We start from the raw sequence: 15,880 nt of genomic DNA, 5'->3' as shown, positions 1-15,880 counted from the left end.
GTTTGCTCTTCTCCGAGTAAAGACATTTCAAAGCCAGAGTGGAAGCCCTCATTACTTACTCCCACCTCGAGGTGGAGCTTCTGAGAGACAGAGAATCTGTCCAACCCTGAAGCTAGGGAGTGTATGTTGCCTCCCTTTCAAGTCCCACAGACCTTATCACAGTTTAATAACTCAAAAGGCTTCAACAGGGCAAAGGCAGCATGCATTGACTCCCCCCCACGGTACCAGCTCCCCATCTCTCCTAGACTCAGATCGCATGGCCATGTTAAGGTACCGCCACTTGGTGGCGGCATTCTCTAAATGGAAAATAGTCTCCAGGTGCTAAAAAGACAAAGGCCTAATCTTCTTTAGGGCCAGGTGTGTCAATTCACACGGAATCCACGGAGGAGCGGCCTCCACCCAGCCTGGTCTTAGCTTCATCTTCCTGATCTGGACTAAAACCAACAGGAGCTTCCTCAAAGTGCTGTACAAAGTGGGCTCACGTGCTCTCGCTCTGGGAGCAACTCACTTGCCCGTCTGTCGGTCACTGTAGGCCACCGTCAGTGAGAGCCAGGGTCAGTCACTACCGGGCTGGTCCGCGGGCCAATCAGTCAGAATCCAGCTGAATCCACTCCTGTGGGCAGCCGCTCCACTTGCCCTTCCGGCCACTGCAACCCGGCGCGATCTGTCGGGGAGACCACCGCGGGGGACGGAATTCGCGCCCTCACGATCCGCCCCTTCGTGGTCTTATCCAACCAGAGCTCTCCGCTTCAAAAAAGTGCCCGCCCCCCCCACGCCGACATCCAGTCACGGGTCCCGCCTTCCGAAATCCTGCCCTATCAGAGGCCTAGCTCTCTAGGAATCTCCAGCTCATTAGGCCCCGCCCCTACCCCGGACCGCTCTCCAAGGCCCCGCCCTCCCCGGGAGCGCTGTCTAAATCAGGGGCTGTTTCCTCTCCGAAACCCCGCCCCCAGGGCCGGCTTTTCCCAGGCCCACGCCGCGCCACATAGACGCGGCTGGTGACGCCATCGGGCCGCGTTGCCAGAAGGTCACACGGGATCCAGCAACATGGCGGCGGCGGCGCTGTGGGGAGGCTGGTGTCGCTGCCCGCGGGTAAGCGGACGTGCAGGGTTGGGGTGCGGGGTGGGGGCGGGTCTAGGGAGCTCCAGGCCTGCGACCTCCAGGGCCTTTTTGTCCTCAGGCCTTTGGCCCCTCGGCCCTTCCTTGGGCTCAGCGAGAGCCTTGGGTTCAGGGCGTTGGGTCGGCGGAGGCCGGGCCCGGGGTCCCGGAGCGAAGCGCACGGGCGGGGGCAGAGCGTGCCGGCTGGGAGGCGGCCATGGGCGGAGCCCGGCGGGGGGCGAATCGCCCCTCACTTCCTGATCGCGCTCCACGTGCGCAGGGGAGTGCATGGTGGCCTCGGCGCCCAGTGGAGGAAGAGCGAGAAGTCAAAACACCGTGACAGTCCCGGCCCGCGTTTATATGCCGGGTCCTCTACCGAGGGCATTTCCTGCATCGCTCCTCCTAACCCTCCGTGTGAAAGTGCGGGAGGTAGTTCTCTCCCTGGCTGAGAGCTTGAGCTCATGGGGGCGGTGGGAGTTGAGGTGTGTATGGAGCGCTCAGAAAACAGTAGTATTTCATGTTGCTGGAAGTCGGTTAGGAAACTGGGAGTCAGAAAGGTTAAGCAACCTGCCCACAGTGTCAGCTGGGGGGGTAGCTGACCTGGCCAAAATCCTGGGTCAGACTGACGACAGAGCCAGACTGTGGAGGGAGGAAAATATCTTACAGGGATCCTAGTGTGGGGAGAAAGAAGCTGTCTGACTCAGGGCTGATTTTTTTTTCTTGGCTGCTTGTCTTTTGAGTCAGGGTTGAGAGATTGAATTTACACGTTTGGATTTGGGCACAAAACTGGTGGGGCACCAACCTCAGGTTTGGGCTTACTGTGGAATTTCTTTCCCAAGTTAGACAGCCATCCACTTCTATCTCAGACTGTTGCTGAAGTCAGTGCTCCAGGATCAACAGGTGTAGGCAGAGAACAACTTACTAAACTAAACTCTTGGGAGTTACTCTCTCTCTCTCTCTTTCTCTTTTTTTTTTTAAGATTTTATTTATCTGACAGAACAAGCAGGGGGAGTGGCAGGCAGAGGGATGGGGAAAAGCAGCCTCCCAGCTGAGCAGGGAGCCTGATGCGGGGCCCGGTCCCAGGACCCTGGGATCATGACCCAGGCGTCCCAGGAGTTACTCTTTTTTACAAAAATAATTTTTGGGGGGCGCCTGGGTGGCTCAGTTATTAAGCATCTGCCTTCGGCTCAGGTCATGATCCCAGGGTCCTGGGATCGAGCCCCACATTGGGCTCCCTGCTCCGCAGGAAGCCTGCTTTCCTCTCCCACTCCCCCTGCTTGTGTTTCCTCTCTCACTGTCTCTCTCTCTGTCTAATAAATAAATAAAATCTTCAAAAAAATAAAAAAATAAATCATTTTTTTGGTAAGTTTATTTAAGTCATCTCTACCCCCAGCATGGGGCTTGAACTCATGACCCCAAGATCAAGAGTCTCATGCTCTTCCGACTGAGCCAGCCAGGCATCTCAGGAGTTACTCCTGAACTATAGGAGATGGTGGCATTTGTATGAGTTTGGGATGTTGCTTAAAGTTTCTGGAGAAAGGAGGCGTGAAACAGGGAGAGGAAAGGCCCAGGGAATGTGGAAATGGAAGAGTGGTTTTTTGACTTTTTTAAAAAGTCACTTTTAAAAGTCACCTGACACTGTGGGCAGGTTGCTTAACCTTTCTGACTCCCAGTTTCCTAACCGACTTCCAGCAACATGAAATACTACTGTTTTCTGAGCACTCCATACACACCTCAACTCCCACCGCCCCCATGAGCTCAAGCTCTCAGCCAGGGAGAGAACTACCTCCCGCACTTTCACACGGAGGGTTAGGAGGAGCGATGCAGGAAATGCCCTCGGTAGAGGACCTGGCATATAAATGCGAGCCGTGACTGTCACGGTGTTTTGACTTCTCGCTCTTCCTCCACTGGGCGCCGAGGCCACCATTCACTCCCCTGTGCACGTGGAGTGCGATCAGGAAGTGAGGGGCGATTCGCCCCCCGCCGGGCTATGGTTCTATGGGGTCATTGACATCAGCGTGTGTGGTTCAGTACTGGGTGCTAGGTTTCAAGGCCTGTGCAGGTCCAGGCCCTTCTCTTATGGAGCTTAAAAGTTCTTCATTTGGTAGGAGCAGAAATGCCTTTCACATGGCATTAGTAGTGTTTTTGCCCAGGTGGATCCCCTCAGTTGTCCCACTGGCAACCCAACCCTGGGACATGGTAGGTTTCTCCCAGGGTTGTGCCTGGAACAGTAAGTTCTCCGTGTTTTACCTCTGAAAGCCCAGGTCTCTGGCTTTCTGGGGCTGGCAGAAGTGGGGGATGCTTGTGAGAGAAGACTGTTTACTGCCAGCATCGAGGCTCTGGGTGCCCATTTCAGTCTCCAGGATTAAATTAGACTGGCACGATTCGCCTTCTTCCACCATAGTTTGGCATTTCCTGGGACTTCTCTGGTTTTCCCCAGGTTCAGAGGCAGGAAAGTAGACATGGACCCTGGAGGTGCAGATCCAGTGTCGTCTTTTCCGCAAGATTCCACTGGCTTCTCAGAATTTAGCAAGATTGCAGAGGGTCTAGCTTACAGCACAGGCATGCGGTAAAAATCGGCAAATGAGTCTTGGGCGACCCCCAGCTTTTTAGTGTGGCCTGCTTACTTCCCAGTCGTTCTCTTAACTGAATTGGGTCTTTCTCTTTTCTCCCCCAATTAGAAATGCCTCGGCAGTGGAGTCCAGTTTCTGTCCAGCCACAACCTGGTGTCGCTACGCCATGGTACCTATCCCATACGCCGGCCCAGCAGAGAGCTGCCCGTGGTGAGTGACTCAGAATGCTAGCAAGCTGAGAGGAGGGGAAAGTCATCTGAAAGATCAGGCCTAGTTGACGGGAGAGAGGGCTGCAAGATGTTGCCCACACTGCCTGGGGCAACTGATTGGCTGACATTCCACATCTAAGGCCTTTGGGCTTCCAGAGTCCAGCGTGCTGGTCCTCTCAGGATCTCGAGAGGTGCTTGGCATTAACAGAGGTAGAACTCCCGCCTGACAAGGCAGATGATGTGTCAGCTCTAATAGCTGGAAAGGCATCCCTGGACTCAGCTGAAATCCACCTCCCTGTGGCTCTTGCCTTTTCTGCGTGACAGCCCTCCAGGCATTTGAGCAGAGTCACCCATCTCGGGGGCTCAGTTTTCTGTTTCTGTTGTTCCCCACAGACCGCATTTTCTAGAGCTTTTGCCCTTCCCTTCATACCTCTTCAACCATGCTTCTTTCTGTGGGTGCCTCACCACCACGGGGAGGAAAGCCCAGAAGCTGACCTACTTCCCCAAACCCACACACTGGGGCAGCTCACACCCTACCCTTCCTTCTGAGTCTCCTCCCAGCAGTAGACTCTCACACAGGCGGCGCAGTCCCAGACGGTCTTTTTTTTTTTTTTTTTTAAGATTTTATTCATTTGATAGAGAGAGAGAGAGAGAGCACAAGCAGGGAGAGCCGCAGAGGGAGAGGGAGAAGCAGGCTCCCCGCTGAGCAGGGGGCCCGATGCGGGACTCGATCCCAGGACCCTGGGATCACGACCCGAGCAGAAGGCAGACGCTTAACCAACTGAGCCACCCAGGCGCCCCCCAGACGGTCTTAGAACCTGTACTCCCTCACCAAGACTCCATTCCCACCCCCACACCCCGAGAAAGGCTGGCCAGGCTGGCCCTGGGGCTTGATGCGGGCTCAGGAGTCAGTCACCCTGAAAAATGGGAAGGCAGGCCCCGGCCATGGCGCTGCGCTGGGACACCATGGAAGTGGTCCCTGCCCCATGCGGCGGCTCCCTCGCATGGTTCTTCAAGCATTCCCTTTTCAGAGCCTGCTCTCATGCTTTTGGCGAAGCAGGGACCCAACCCTGGCTCAGTCTGACCCTGGAGCCTGTATCTTGGGCAATGTACTGGCTCTTGTGCGTGGAGTGGGGCCTTGGCCTTTCTTTTGGCCTCCCTAGGCTCTGGCCCCTGGGTGTGTCGGGGTTTTCCTATGAGGGGGACCCCTGAGCTTCAGCTCTTGGTGACAGTGATCCATAAACGAGGGAGGTTTATGCCAAGCCCAAGGTTGACATGTGAGGCCCAACTTGGGACTTGACAGTGACCCCAAAGGAAGAAGTTACCCCGGCCCCAGAAGCCCAGGGAGTAGGGCCCTATGCCAGCTTCTTTGGGATGTTGTCCCAGTCCTGAGCCCAGGGCCCCTTTGGGTGTTGACCTTCACCTTAAGATGAGCACATTTGAATCCCTCTGAGGATTCTAAGCTGCACCCGTTTCTCATCCAGGGTCTCCTCTGTTGAAGAAGGAGCCTGGTACTTTGTTTTGTTTTAGAATAGACTTTATTCTTTTGAGCATTTTTAGAAGTACAGAAAACCTGAACAGGAAATACAGAGAGTTCCCATCAGCTTCCTCTCCCCCTCTCCTCCCACCTGGGCACACAGTTTTCCCCGTGAGGCATTTTCGCCATGAGGCGCCATCTAGCATTAGTGTAGCATGGTTGTTCCGACTCATAAGCAGGTATTGATCTGTTATTAACTGCAGTCCACAGTTTGCCTCAGGGTTCGCTCTGGGTACTGTACATTCCCAGGCTGTGGACAGACGTCTGCCCGGTGTCCACCATAGTCGTGTCACAGAGAGTAGTCTCGGTGCCCTGAAACTCCCTTGGGCTCTGCCCATTCATCTCCCCCCCCCACCCCACCAGCCTGTGACAACCACAGATCCTTTTACTGTCTGCATGGTTTCACCTTTTCCAGAAGGGCCTAGAGCGGGGATCATACCGTCTGGAGTCTCTTCAGACCAGCTTCTCTCAGCTAAGGTCCTCTGTGTCTTTTTTATTTTTATTTTTTTAAGATTTTATTTATTTGACAGAGAGAGACACAGCAAGAGAGGGAACACAAGCAGGGGGAGTGGGAGACGGGGGAGTGGGAGACGGAGAAGCAGGCTTCCCGCGGAGCGGCGTGCCCGATGCGGGGCTCGATCCCAGGACCCTGGGACCATGACCTGAGCCGAAGGCAGACGTTTAACGACTGAGCCACCCAGGCGCCCCTTCTGTGTCTTTTTTAAATTGAGATGTCATTGACATATGACGTTGCGGAAGGCCACAATATCTTTTCATGGCTTGCTAACTCATTCCTTTTTATTACTGAATAACATTTCATAGTCTGGACATCTCATAGTTTACCACCTGATGCCTTCTTTTCTAAATATTTTTTAAAAAATAATTTATTTATGAGAGGGAGGGAGGGAGAGAGAGAGAGAGAGAACACGAATGGGGGTAAGGGGCAGAGGAAGAGGGAGAAGATCACCCTTGCACCTAGGGAGAAACAGACTCCCCACTGGGCAGGGAGCCCAACTTGGGGCTCCATCCCAGGACCCTGGGATCATGACCTGAGCTGAAGGCAGATGCTTAATCGACTGAGCCACCCAGGCGCCCCTCACCTGATGCTTTTTTGATTTGACTTTTGTCGCTCATAAAAGAGGTAGCTATTCATTGTGAACCCCGTATCGGTACAGAGGAAAAAGTACAAACCCTTTGTTTCTTTTACATTCTTTCTAGTCCAGATCCTATTCTTCTGGAAACAGGAAAGGCTTTCTCTCTGGCTTACTGGATAATATCAAACAAGAATTAGCCAAAAACAAAGAAATGAAAGAAAGTATTAAAAAGTTCCGAGATGAGGCCCGCAAGTTGGAAGAGTCCGACGCGCTCCAGGAAGCCAGAAGGAAATACGTGAGTCCCTCTGCTTCGCGTCTCCCCTGGTGGGACACTTGCTTCCCGCGCGGTGCCAGCGTGGCGGGGGAAGGTGAGGTCACTGCGCTGGCCCAGCTTCTCAGCCGCTAACATCCTTAGCTTGTGCCTCTAAACCAGGGACCTTTTGCACTCAGGGTGACTGGAGGTCCTGAATTCGTTCCCTATCACCTGTCGAATCCTCCCGTGGCTGAGCCCTCTGCTGGCCACAGGGGCCACAAGATAGAAAGTCCTTGGGCCTTTTTTTCTTCCTGCCTAAACTCCTGTGCTGAGATGGAGCACCGTGCTCTGCACACCGGCAGCGCCAGCTTCTCTGGGGAGGGCGTGAGAAATGCAGGGTCTCGGCGCCCCCCATAGCTGCCGGGCCCGCATGTGCGTCGGCCGGCCTCCCCTGGTGACCGCTGGAGCAGTGGGCTTGAGATGCACTGGTCATGGCCCTCTGAGTGAAGCGGGTAGAAAGCGGGTTACAGCACTGCACGTGTCCTTAATGGTCGCCGTCTCTTAGCGAGCGGGCTCCGCCACCTCTGCCGCATGAGGGCTGTGGGGTGGGGGCAGCCTCCCCTCCTACCAGTGGGCGCCCGCGCCAGGACCCTGGGCTTTTTGTTCTCCGGGCCCCCTCCCAGGCCATGCGCAAGGCCTATTCCGTCGGCGGCAGGTCGCCCTTCCTTTCCATTAAGGAAGGGGTGGTTTGGGGGCAGGTCGGGGGGACAGTGGCTGCGGGAGATCCGGCAGGGGCTGGCAGCTGCAGGGGTGCAGAGTGAGGCAGGATAATGTCAGTGAGCCCGGGGGGAGGGGCTGCGGAGGGGGCCAGATCACCCCTGCACCTAGCGAGGGAGTGGAGCCAGGGGCTGGGCCTAGAGGGTCTCCACGTGTCAGCCTTCGGCTGCTGAGCCCGCCGGCCGGGCTGTGGCGCAGTGAGGGGCCCTGGGGTGGGCAGGCTGGCAGGGGAGAGGGCTGCTGAGAAAAATGCTTCTTTGGACCCTTGCCTGTAAGATAACTGCGGCGGCGTAACAAACAACATCCCTCCCGTAGAAAACCATTGAATCCGAAACGGTGCGGACGAGCGAGGTGATAAAGAAGAAGCTGGGGGAGCTCTCGGGCACAGTGAAGGAGGTAACGGTCTCTGGGCCGCCATGCTCCATTGGCCGCGGCTCGGGGCCATCTGTGGGTCGCGTCTGGGAGGAGAGAGCGGTGCCGGGAGCAGCGGCAGAGCTGGGGCCCGGGCAGGGAGGACTTGGCGGGACTTGGCCCGGGGCTGCGGAGCCGTGGGCGGCAGGCGAGGGAAGAGCCGGCCTGGTGCGGTGGCTTCCGGAGTTAGGCTGCGCGGCGCCCCCAGGAAGGAGAGCAGAGTCACACTAGCCCACGTGCCCTGCAGTTTACCACTCGGGTGAGAAGCTTAGCTGCCGCTGGCAAAGACTGGATCAGAAACGAGGATTTTTTTTTTTCTTCCTGCCTAAACACCAGGAAGCGCTGCTTGGCCCCCAGGCGAGGGTGGGGAAGGCAGGGAGTTGCGCCAGGGGCTTCTTTTTTGTGCCTTGTTTTGCTTTTCTCTGTTCTGGGCAGGAGAGCAGGGCAGGCCGGTGCAGTGCTGGATGCAGGTTTCTCCCGTTATCCCTCGGCTGCCTCTCCTGCCCATTCTGGGGAGAGCCAGTTGACCTGGTGTCTAGCCCAGAGCCCAGGGGTCCAGCACCCCAGACTTTGTACACGGGGGGCCTGAGTCTCGGGGCCCCACGGGCCAGACAAGCTCAGAACACCCGTTCCCGCCCTTTGGAGGGCTCAACTGGCCTTAGCTCTGGGGGAGCTCATGCAGGCCCCGAGTGGTCCTGTGCTGACACCCCTGTCCCTCTGTCTCAGTAGAGTCTCGACGAAGTCAGTAAAAGCGACTTTGGCCGGAAAATCAAGGAGAGCGTGGAAGAAGCAGCCAAGACTGCCAAGCAGTCCGCCGAGTCAGTGTCCAAGGGTGGGGAGAAGCTGGGCAAGACTGCCGCCTTCAGAGCCCTCTCTCAGGTGGGGCGGCCTGGTGCCCTTGCTGCCGGGGGTGCCCTTGCCTTGGCCTGCTCGGAGTCCAGGAGCCAGAGTTCCCACCTCGGAGCTCAGCCCACCCGAGGCACCCGGTCTGTGCTCCACTCCCGGCTAGGCAGCCTCGGGCAAGTGAGAGCTTCTCAGCCGCTAACATCCTTAGCTTGTGCCTCTAAACCAGGGACCTTTTGCACTCAGGGTGACTGGAGGTCCCCAATTCGTTCCCTATCACCTGTCGAATCCTCCCGTGGCTGAGCCCTCTGCTGGCCACAGGGGCCACAAGATAGAAAGTCCTTGTTTCTGCTCTCAAGGGGTATGGGGTCCCAGGAGGGGATGAGGAGTTCCTGAGTGACATGTGACAGAGGAACATACAGGGAAGGGGCCACAGGTGGAGGGGGCAGGCCCTACAGAGCGGGGGGTGCACAGCCAGCCGAACAGGGCCAGAGCCTCTGTCTCGGGGAATGAGAGGGAGGCCAAAGAAAAGCAGGGTCCATCTAGAACAGTCCCACTGCCCATGCAGGGAAGTCGGGCAGGTCACTCTGAGCCACGTGACCTCAACACTGGGGGAGGCCGAGCCCCTGGGGTGTCATCAGGCCCTACGGTGGGGTTCCCAGCAGATGCTCTCCGACGTGGGGCGCAAACACACAGGCCCACCGTGGTGGTCTGCGGTGTCGGGCAGGTCCCGAGTGCCCACCGCGTGGCTGGCTGCTTCCCTCCAGGGGGTGGAGTCTGTGAAGAAGGAGCTTGACGAGAGTGTGCTGGGGCAGACCGGGCCCTATCGGAGGCCAGAGCGGCTCAGGAAGAGGAAGGAGTTTGCGGGAGAGAAGTTCAAGGAAGAGAAGGTGTTTGAGCCCAATGAGTAGGTAGCAGACCGGCCAGCGCACTGGGTGTGGCCGAGCGCCGCAGAAGGTTCTGCCCGAGTCAGTTCATTCCTCAGCTTCTTTTCTGCTCAACAGTTCCTGCTCCCTAGTGCGTCTGGGGGCGCGGGTGGGGTGGGGAACAGGAGAGAGGAGGCTGAGAGGCGCGGGGTGGGCTGTCCCGCTACACCCCTCCCCCCGGGGCCGGGTGGGTGGCGGGGCTCCCGCGCCGCTGCTCACCGCCGGCCCGGTCTTCCCAGGGAGGCCCTGGGAGTCGTGCTGCACAAGGACTCCAAGTGGTACCAGCAGTGGAAAGACTTCAGGGACAACAATGTGGTCTTTAATCGTGAGTGTTCACATCTCGGAGGCTCAGCTGACAGCGTAGCCGTGACCGCGGAAACTCACTGAGTGCTCCCCATGTGCTGGGCACAAGCCAGACCCCCACTGTACAGAGGAGGAGACCGGGGTCAGAGAGGACCAGCCACTTCCGCAGGATCGCCCAGCCAGTGAGCAGCAGAGCTCTGGCAGAGCACAGGCCGACAGGCAGCCCTGCTCACGCGGGCAGCGGTACATTTCGGGCTGGCGGGCCAGGGACCCTACCATGGGGGCCGAGTCACCCATCGCTGCCGTGGCCAGAGCGGTTGCTAGCAGCAGGGCGGCCGGGCAAACGGCTGTGGATTTCCCCGTGAGACGCTCCCTCATAGGGGGCGCTGGTGGGGCCCGGCCAGCCAGCTCGAGGCCCCAGAGTTCTCTGTTCTTGTCTGGGGCATGGGGCTCCCCAGGTGCCACCCACCCTCGTCCCTTGTCCTGTGGGGGTTGCTAGAAGCCTGTTTCCTTTGGAGGGAGAGCCCCAGCTAGCAGGGCGGCCCCTCACGGTTCGCACAGCCCCCTCGGCCCACCGCTGGGGACGCAGGCTCAGAGAAGTCCCCTTGTTTACCCAGCACGGAGACTGGATCTCGTAGGGGCCCCGAGGAGCCCTCGGAAGTCATGGAGTAGGGGTGTCATTCTGGAAGGGCCCCTTGACCCTGGCCCATGTCCCCACAGGGTTCTTTGAGATGAAGATGAAGTATGACGAAAGTGACAACGCACTCATCCGGGCGTCCCGCGCGCTGACAGACAAGGTCACAGACCTGCTGGGTGAGTGGCTTGCCTGTCCTTGCCACCGGGGCTGGCAGCAGGGGAGGGCCGCGGGCCCTCGACCCACTCCTGGCTCGGCTGCCTCCAGGGGGCCTATTCTCCAAGACGGAGATGTCAGAGGTGCTCACGGAGATCCTGCGAGTTGACCCCGCCTTTGACAAGGAGCGGTTCCTGCAGCAGTGTGAGAACGACATCATCCCCAACGTCCTGGAGGTGGGTTGCCCCCTCAGCGGGCCCTCCCCATCCTGGCCAGTCTCTTATCGCCCTGGGCTGCGCACGACAAACCGGCTGTGGCCTGATGGAGCGCTCCGCCAGGGCAGACACCTGTCCCGCCTTCAGAGGCCTGAGCACCCCATGCCTGGCCCTTGTTAGTCATGCACCTCTGAGAAGGCACCTGGGGTCGCCCGTGGGCCCTGCTGGTCCCCACAACGGCAGCTGCTTTCTTGCCTTGGCTGTTGGGTGTGTCTGCTCCCGGGACTGAGTTCCCTGTCACAATGTCCGGCAGCAACTCCTGCCTCCCTTGAAAGCTGGCCTGGAGCCTCCTGTCTGGTTCCCTCGTGCTCTGTGCTTGAGGTGGTTCCTTGGAGGCTGCAGTGAGCGGCTGCCCGGGGCCTTTCAGGAGTGGGTGAAGCTGTAGCCCGTGGGGCAAGCCATGAGGGGGACCCTAAGGGGGCTCTCCTCCGAGGTGTCCTCTCTATGGGAATCCTGAATCCCATCTTCTATCCCCTTCCTGGCTCAGAAGCGAGGAGGGAGCGGCTTGCCCAAAGTCCCGCTGCAACCAGCCCTCCACAAGGCCCCTGCCTGAGTCGGCTGCCTTTTCCTCCGCCACGTCTGCTCCTTTAGCCCCCAAGACGTGGCCGGAGCCCAGGAAAAGTCCTAATGAGACCACAGAAAGGCCTTGCAAGCCCCAGTGGGTTCCTGTCCCCTCCTCCTGCCTCCTCCATCCCAGTGACCTTCATGGGTCCCCCTCCCTTTCCGATTTCCCAGGTCCCTCACGCCACTTTGGGCAGGGAGGGAGGAGGTAGACATGGAGCGATCCCCAAAAGCAGCAATCCGAGCACAGGCAGTTTCTTCTGGGGTGAGGCTGTCTCAGCCCCCAGCCTGCTTGTGCTTTCCCTCGGGCCCTCAGCTCCTCCGTCACCTTGAGCAGGTTCAGCCCTGCCTCCAAGTTCCTGTGGAGGTCTCCCCCATGGCACCTGGGGAGGCCACCCCTGGGACCCCTCCTCTGTGCTTTTGTGGACCCAGCTGTGCAAAGCTCCATCCCCAGTGGAGGGAGAATGCAGCTCTTGGCCTCCCTGGCTCAGTTTCCTGGCCAGGGTGAGCCCACCAGGCTGCCACCTTCCTCTGCCTCCTCCCACGAGGCCCTTGGGACCACCCTGGGCTGCCGGGGGTCACACACACAGGCCCTTGGTCCCCAGGGCCTGAGGAGGGGCGCCCATTGCTGCAGCCCAATTCAAGGCCCCCTGCTCCCCAGGTACAGCCTGTGGGGGAGGGCCTCCTGCCTAGATCGTCCCCTCTTAGTCTCGAGCTAATTTTTTTTGTTTTCCCCTTTTTAGGCCATGATTTCTGGAGAGCTCGACATTCTCAAAGATTGGTGCTATGAAGCTGTGAGTACTTCTTTCTTTTTATTTTTTTCTAGTTAGGCCTAAAAAGAATCATAGCTTGGAGATCTGCTTGGGCAGCATGGTCTGAGAAGGGCATGATGGGGTCTGGTGTCCTGATTGTGGGGGGACCCCGGGGGCCGGGGCTGGGCGGAGAGGGGTGTGTGTGACCTTCCCATCCCCGGGCCAGCGTCCATCATCACGCCCATGTCACAGGCATCATTAGGGTACAGCACGAACACAGGCAGCATTTGCAGGACACAAAGCGCTGGCTGGACTCATTAGCTGTCCTCACTTTGAGTTCCCGAAACAGATCAAAACAGACGGTGATAGATTTCCCGCATGGGGAGGAGCCGTGTCCTGACGAGGCCTGACTGCTCCCCGGAGTCGGGGCTCAGGGTCCCCGGGCTGCACGGTGCCGGGCCATGGGTGACAGGGTCAGCCCCCCTCAGGAGCACACCCTGTCTTCCCTGGAGCCTGGCAGCCTCCCCGTGCCTGCAGGGCTCTGGCTGGCCACCTCGCCTCCCCCTGCTCACGCCCTGACCTGTGTCTTTGTGGGTTGTTTTTTTTTTTTGTCTTTTTCTGAGCTTATTTGTATTAAGCAATCCAGAGCCTTTTTTGGCTGACTCTGTTCTGCTTCCAGCTCACAAACAACTTGGGAGAAAGCAGGAGAAGATGTCAGATTTTTTTTTAAAATACTCCTCTGCATGGTGACTAATCCAACAGGCATTTGTGAGTGGTGGTGGTGTTTCTTTTCTTTTTTTTTTTAATACTTTGGCACCATTAGGATGTGGTTGGTTATCTTTGCCAGAGAGCTGCTGGTGCCCCTGGAAATGCACTTGAAATTGCAGGTGCTCACACAGAGGTGTTTTTTAAATGTCATTTTTTAAGAATCACACCAGAAATGGGAGCGGCAGCATTTGTTTTCTTGGTAGCGGTTATTTCCATAAAAAGTAGTTGTGATTGGAATGTCTTCCATCATAGTTGCTGAGTCCAGAGAAGCTTCTGGAGGAAAGCTACAAGGCTGCACATGTCCTGGGCCTGGGAGCAGGCTGGGGCGGGGCCAGGGGTGTTATGCGGGCTGCCTGCGGGCAGCGGCTTCCCGGAGCAGCTGGTCAGCGAGGAGGAGGCACCCCGTGCAGCTCATTTCAGAGCAGCCGCGGATTAGGGCAAATCCTAGAAAACGCGTTGGATTCCAGGCCAGGATTCAGAGTGCGGTGAATAGGGGCAAGTCCACGATCAGCCAGAGAGGCCTCAACTTACCCCTGGGGCTGTGTTTCAGATTCTGCGGCAGGAAAATTACCAACTCCCCCGGTGATGGCACTTTCAGTCGGTAGTCTTGATGCAGTGCTGCCTTTATAACGAGGGAGGGGTGTGCGCTGCGGGCCAGCAAACGGGGGGCACCAGCCCGCCTGCTTGGACCCGTGCTCCTGGCGTCCGCCACGCCCGGCGTAGCACAGCCCCGCGCCAGGAGCCGTTTCTGGACGGTTCGAGGGCTGAAAGCGCGGGGCTCGGCTGGCGCGCCGCGGGGAGAGCCGCCCAGGACCGCGTGTCGGGCCCCGCGGCGCGCCAGCCTCGGTGCTGCGGCGCTCGGGCGGGGCTTGCGTTCGGGCGGGGCTTGCGTTCCGTGCGTGCGGCCCCAGGCGTGCGTGCGTGCGTGCGTGCGTGCGGCCCCAGGCGTGCGGCTTCTCGTTGCAGACCTACAGCCAGCTGGCTCACCCGATCCAGCAGGCCAGGGCGCTGGGCCTGCAGTTCCACTCCCGCATCCTGGATATCGACAGCGTTGACGTGAGTGTCTCTCCCGGGGGGTGTGCTCGTCACAGGGGCGCCCCGTCCCTGCAGGAGTCCTGACATGGGCAGGTGCTTGGGTTAAGGGGCCTCCGGGGCCCCTTCAGCGGAAGCCCGTGGTGGGAGAATTCTTAGGCAGGTGGCAGACGCGGGGGGTGCTGCTGCCCAGACCTCGGGGCCCCCAAAGGCAGTATTGCCCCTGCGCCTTTACTGGGAAGGGGGGCGCTCTGTCAGGACCACTTAGGCCCCGACGGTCCCTATGGGGAGCTGGAGACACGCCAGCGCACGCTTCCCTCTACCCCTGCCTGTGTGCACGACTGGGCCCTTTGCGGGGGGCCTTGATGTGGCCGCCCAGCCCAGGTCTTAGCAGTTCAGACAATGGGTCACATTGGGAAGGGTCTTGTGGGAATCTCCCACCTGGAAACGGACGACTGGACTCCTCAGCCTCCTTCCGGGGCCTGGCCCAGCGAGGGGCACGAGGGGGTGCTGGGGCCGCTCTCTGGGAAGCGGGGATCTGCACCACAAGGGGAGCAGCAGGGAAGGGGTGTGGCCACTCTAAGCCCCCCCCCCCCCCCCCCGCAGCTGGCCATGGGCAAGATGATGGAGCAGGGGCCTGTGCTGATCATCACTTTCCAGGCCCAGCTGGTGATGGTGATCAAGAACCCCAAAGGCGAGGTGGTCGAAGGTGACCCGGTGAGTGTGAGAGGAAATGGAGCAGCACGGGCAGGTGGCCATCTTCAGCTGCCTTGCACTTTGGAGCCAGGAGGTTTTGTGACTGTGCAGAAACAGCAGGGCCGGGCTTCCAGAAGTCTAGGGTCCCAGTCAGGCCTGGTGGAGGTCAGAGGGTGACTGACCTGTCTGGTTGGGCCAAGAGTTGCAGCCTCTGGAGCCCAGAGCCAGGCTGACACCCCCAGCCCCACTCCCTGGTCCCTCCTGGTGTCCCCTCTGTGTTCTGCCCTGCTCCTCTCGACAGCCCCTTGTCCCCAGCCCTCACCTTCCCCGCCCCGGCAGGAGAAGGTGCTGCGCATGCTGTACGTGTGGGCGCTCTGCCGAGACCAGGACGAGCTCAACCCCTATGCAGCCTGGCGGCTTCTGGACATCTCCGCTTCCAGCACAGAGCAGGTCCTCTGAGCACGGTGGCCGCGGCCGGGGGCTCCTGGGCTGGATCAGCACGTGATGGACACCCAGAGGACTGCTGTCTGCCCGCAGCAGCTAGACCTCTGAGGACAGGACTGTCGGTTCTCTACCAGGGCGGCACGGGGAAGGGCGGGCAGTTGCCGGGGCTCCTCCCCACAGTGCCAGCCCCCGCGCTGCCCCTCGGCCCCGCGGGGCTGCTGAGCGAGGTCACTGCAGTGCACAGGCCCGATGGTGCCAACGGGCCCCTACCCAGGGGCTCTCTGGAGGCAGGAGGACAGGGCCCAGGCCCCCGCCACTCAGAGTGGCCCACTGGCCACTTCAGCCAGGGCATTTTGGCTCCGTTTTTTATTTTAACAGTGCCCTTATTACCCGTGTGTATATGCCTGCGATTTGGAAATAATAAAACACCAAAGTGCAGGAGAGCAACTTGGGTGGTCCGAGGTGTCTGTCACTGGGGTGGGGCGGGAGCTGACCAGGAGGTCACAGGGAGGTGGTCAAGGTCACTGAAGGAACTGAA

At 59.0% G+C, this 15,880-nt stretch overlaps 1 protein-coding gene across 2 annotated transcripts; it reads left to right on the top strand.

Annotated features, from left to right (window-relative positions):
* Positions 1-936: 936 nt before the first annotated feature.
* On the top strand, positions 937-15,789 carry TIMM44 (translocase of inner mitochondrial membrane 44). Of its 2 annotated transcripts, none has more exons than XM_045863140.3 (13): positions 937-1,092; positions 3,780-3,881; positions 6,636-6,806; positions 7,857-7,937; positions 8,682-8,831; positions 9,563-9,702; positions 9,961-10,046; positions 10,745-10,837; positions 10,926-11,050; positions 12,394-12,444; positions 14,137-14,226; positions 14,863-14,919; positions 15,238-15,789. In XM_045863140.3, exons 1-13 carry the CDS (start codon positions 1,048-1,050, stop codon positions 15,355-15,357), a joined length of 1,311 nt encoding a protein of 436 aa, XP_045719096.1. In that variant the 5' UTR covers positions 937-1,047; the 3' UTR covers positions 15,358-15,789. The 2 variants fall into 2 exon arrangements, with proteins under 2 accessions (XP_045719096.1, XP_045719095.1); XM_045863139.3 differs by having other exon boundaries at positions 14,809-14,919.
* The last annotated feature ends 91 nt before the right edge of the window (positions 15,790-15,880 follow it).

This window comes from Mirounga angustirostris, unplaced genomic scaffold, assembly GCF_029215605.1.
Source record: "Mirounga angustirostris isolate CCGP_5_RB_7025 unplaced genomic scaffold, mMirAng1.0.hap1 SCAF_1, whole genome shotgun sequence".
In the NCBI taxonomy this organism is placed as follows: Eukaryota; Metazoa; Chordata; class Mammalia; order Carnivora; family Phocidae; genus Mirounga; species Mirounga angustirostris.
The sequence above is the reverse complement of the archived record's forward strand: the minus strand, read 5'-3'. Positions and strand labels throughout refer to the sequence as shown.

Bases quoted from the DNA above. Each gene is read 5' to 3' on its own strand.
- TIMM44 (XM_045863139.3), top strand. From the start codon at position 1,048: ATGGCGGCGGCGGCGCTGTGGGGAGGCTGGTGTCGCTGCCCGCGG. The intron at 1,093-3,779 runs GTAAGCGGACGT...TCCCCCAATTAG, and splicing joins GCTGGTGTCGCTGCCCGCGG to AAATGCCTCGGCAGTGGAGT. The intron at 10,047-10,744 runs GTGAGTGTTCAC...ATGTCCCCACAG, and splicing joins CAACAATGTGGTCTTTAATC to GGTTCTTTGAGATGAAGATG.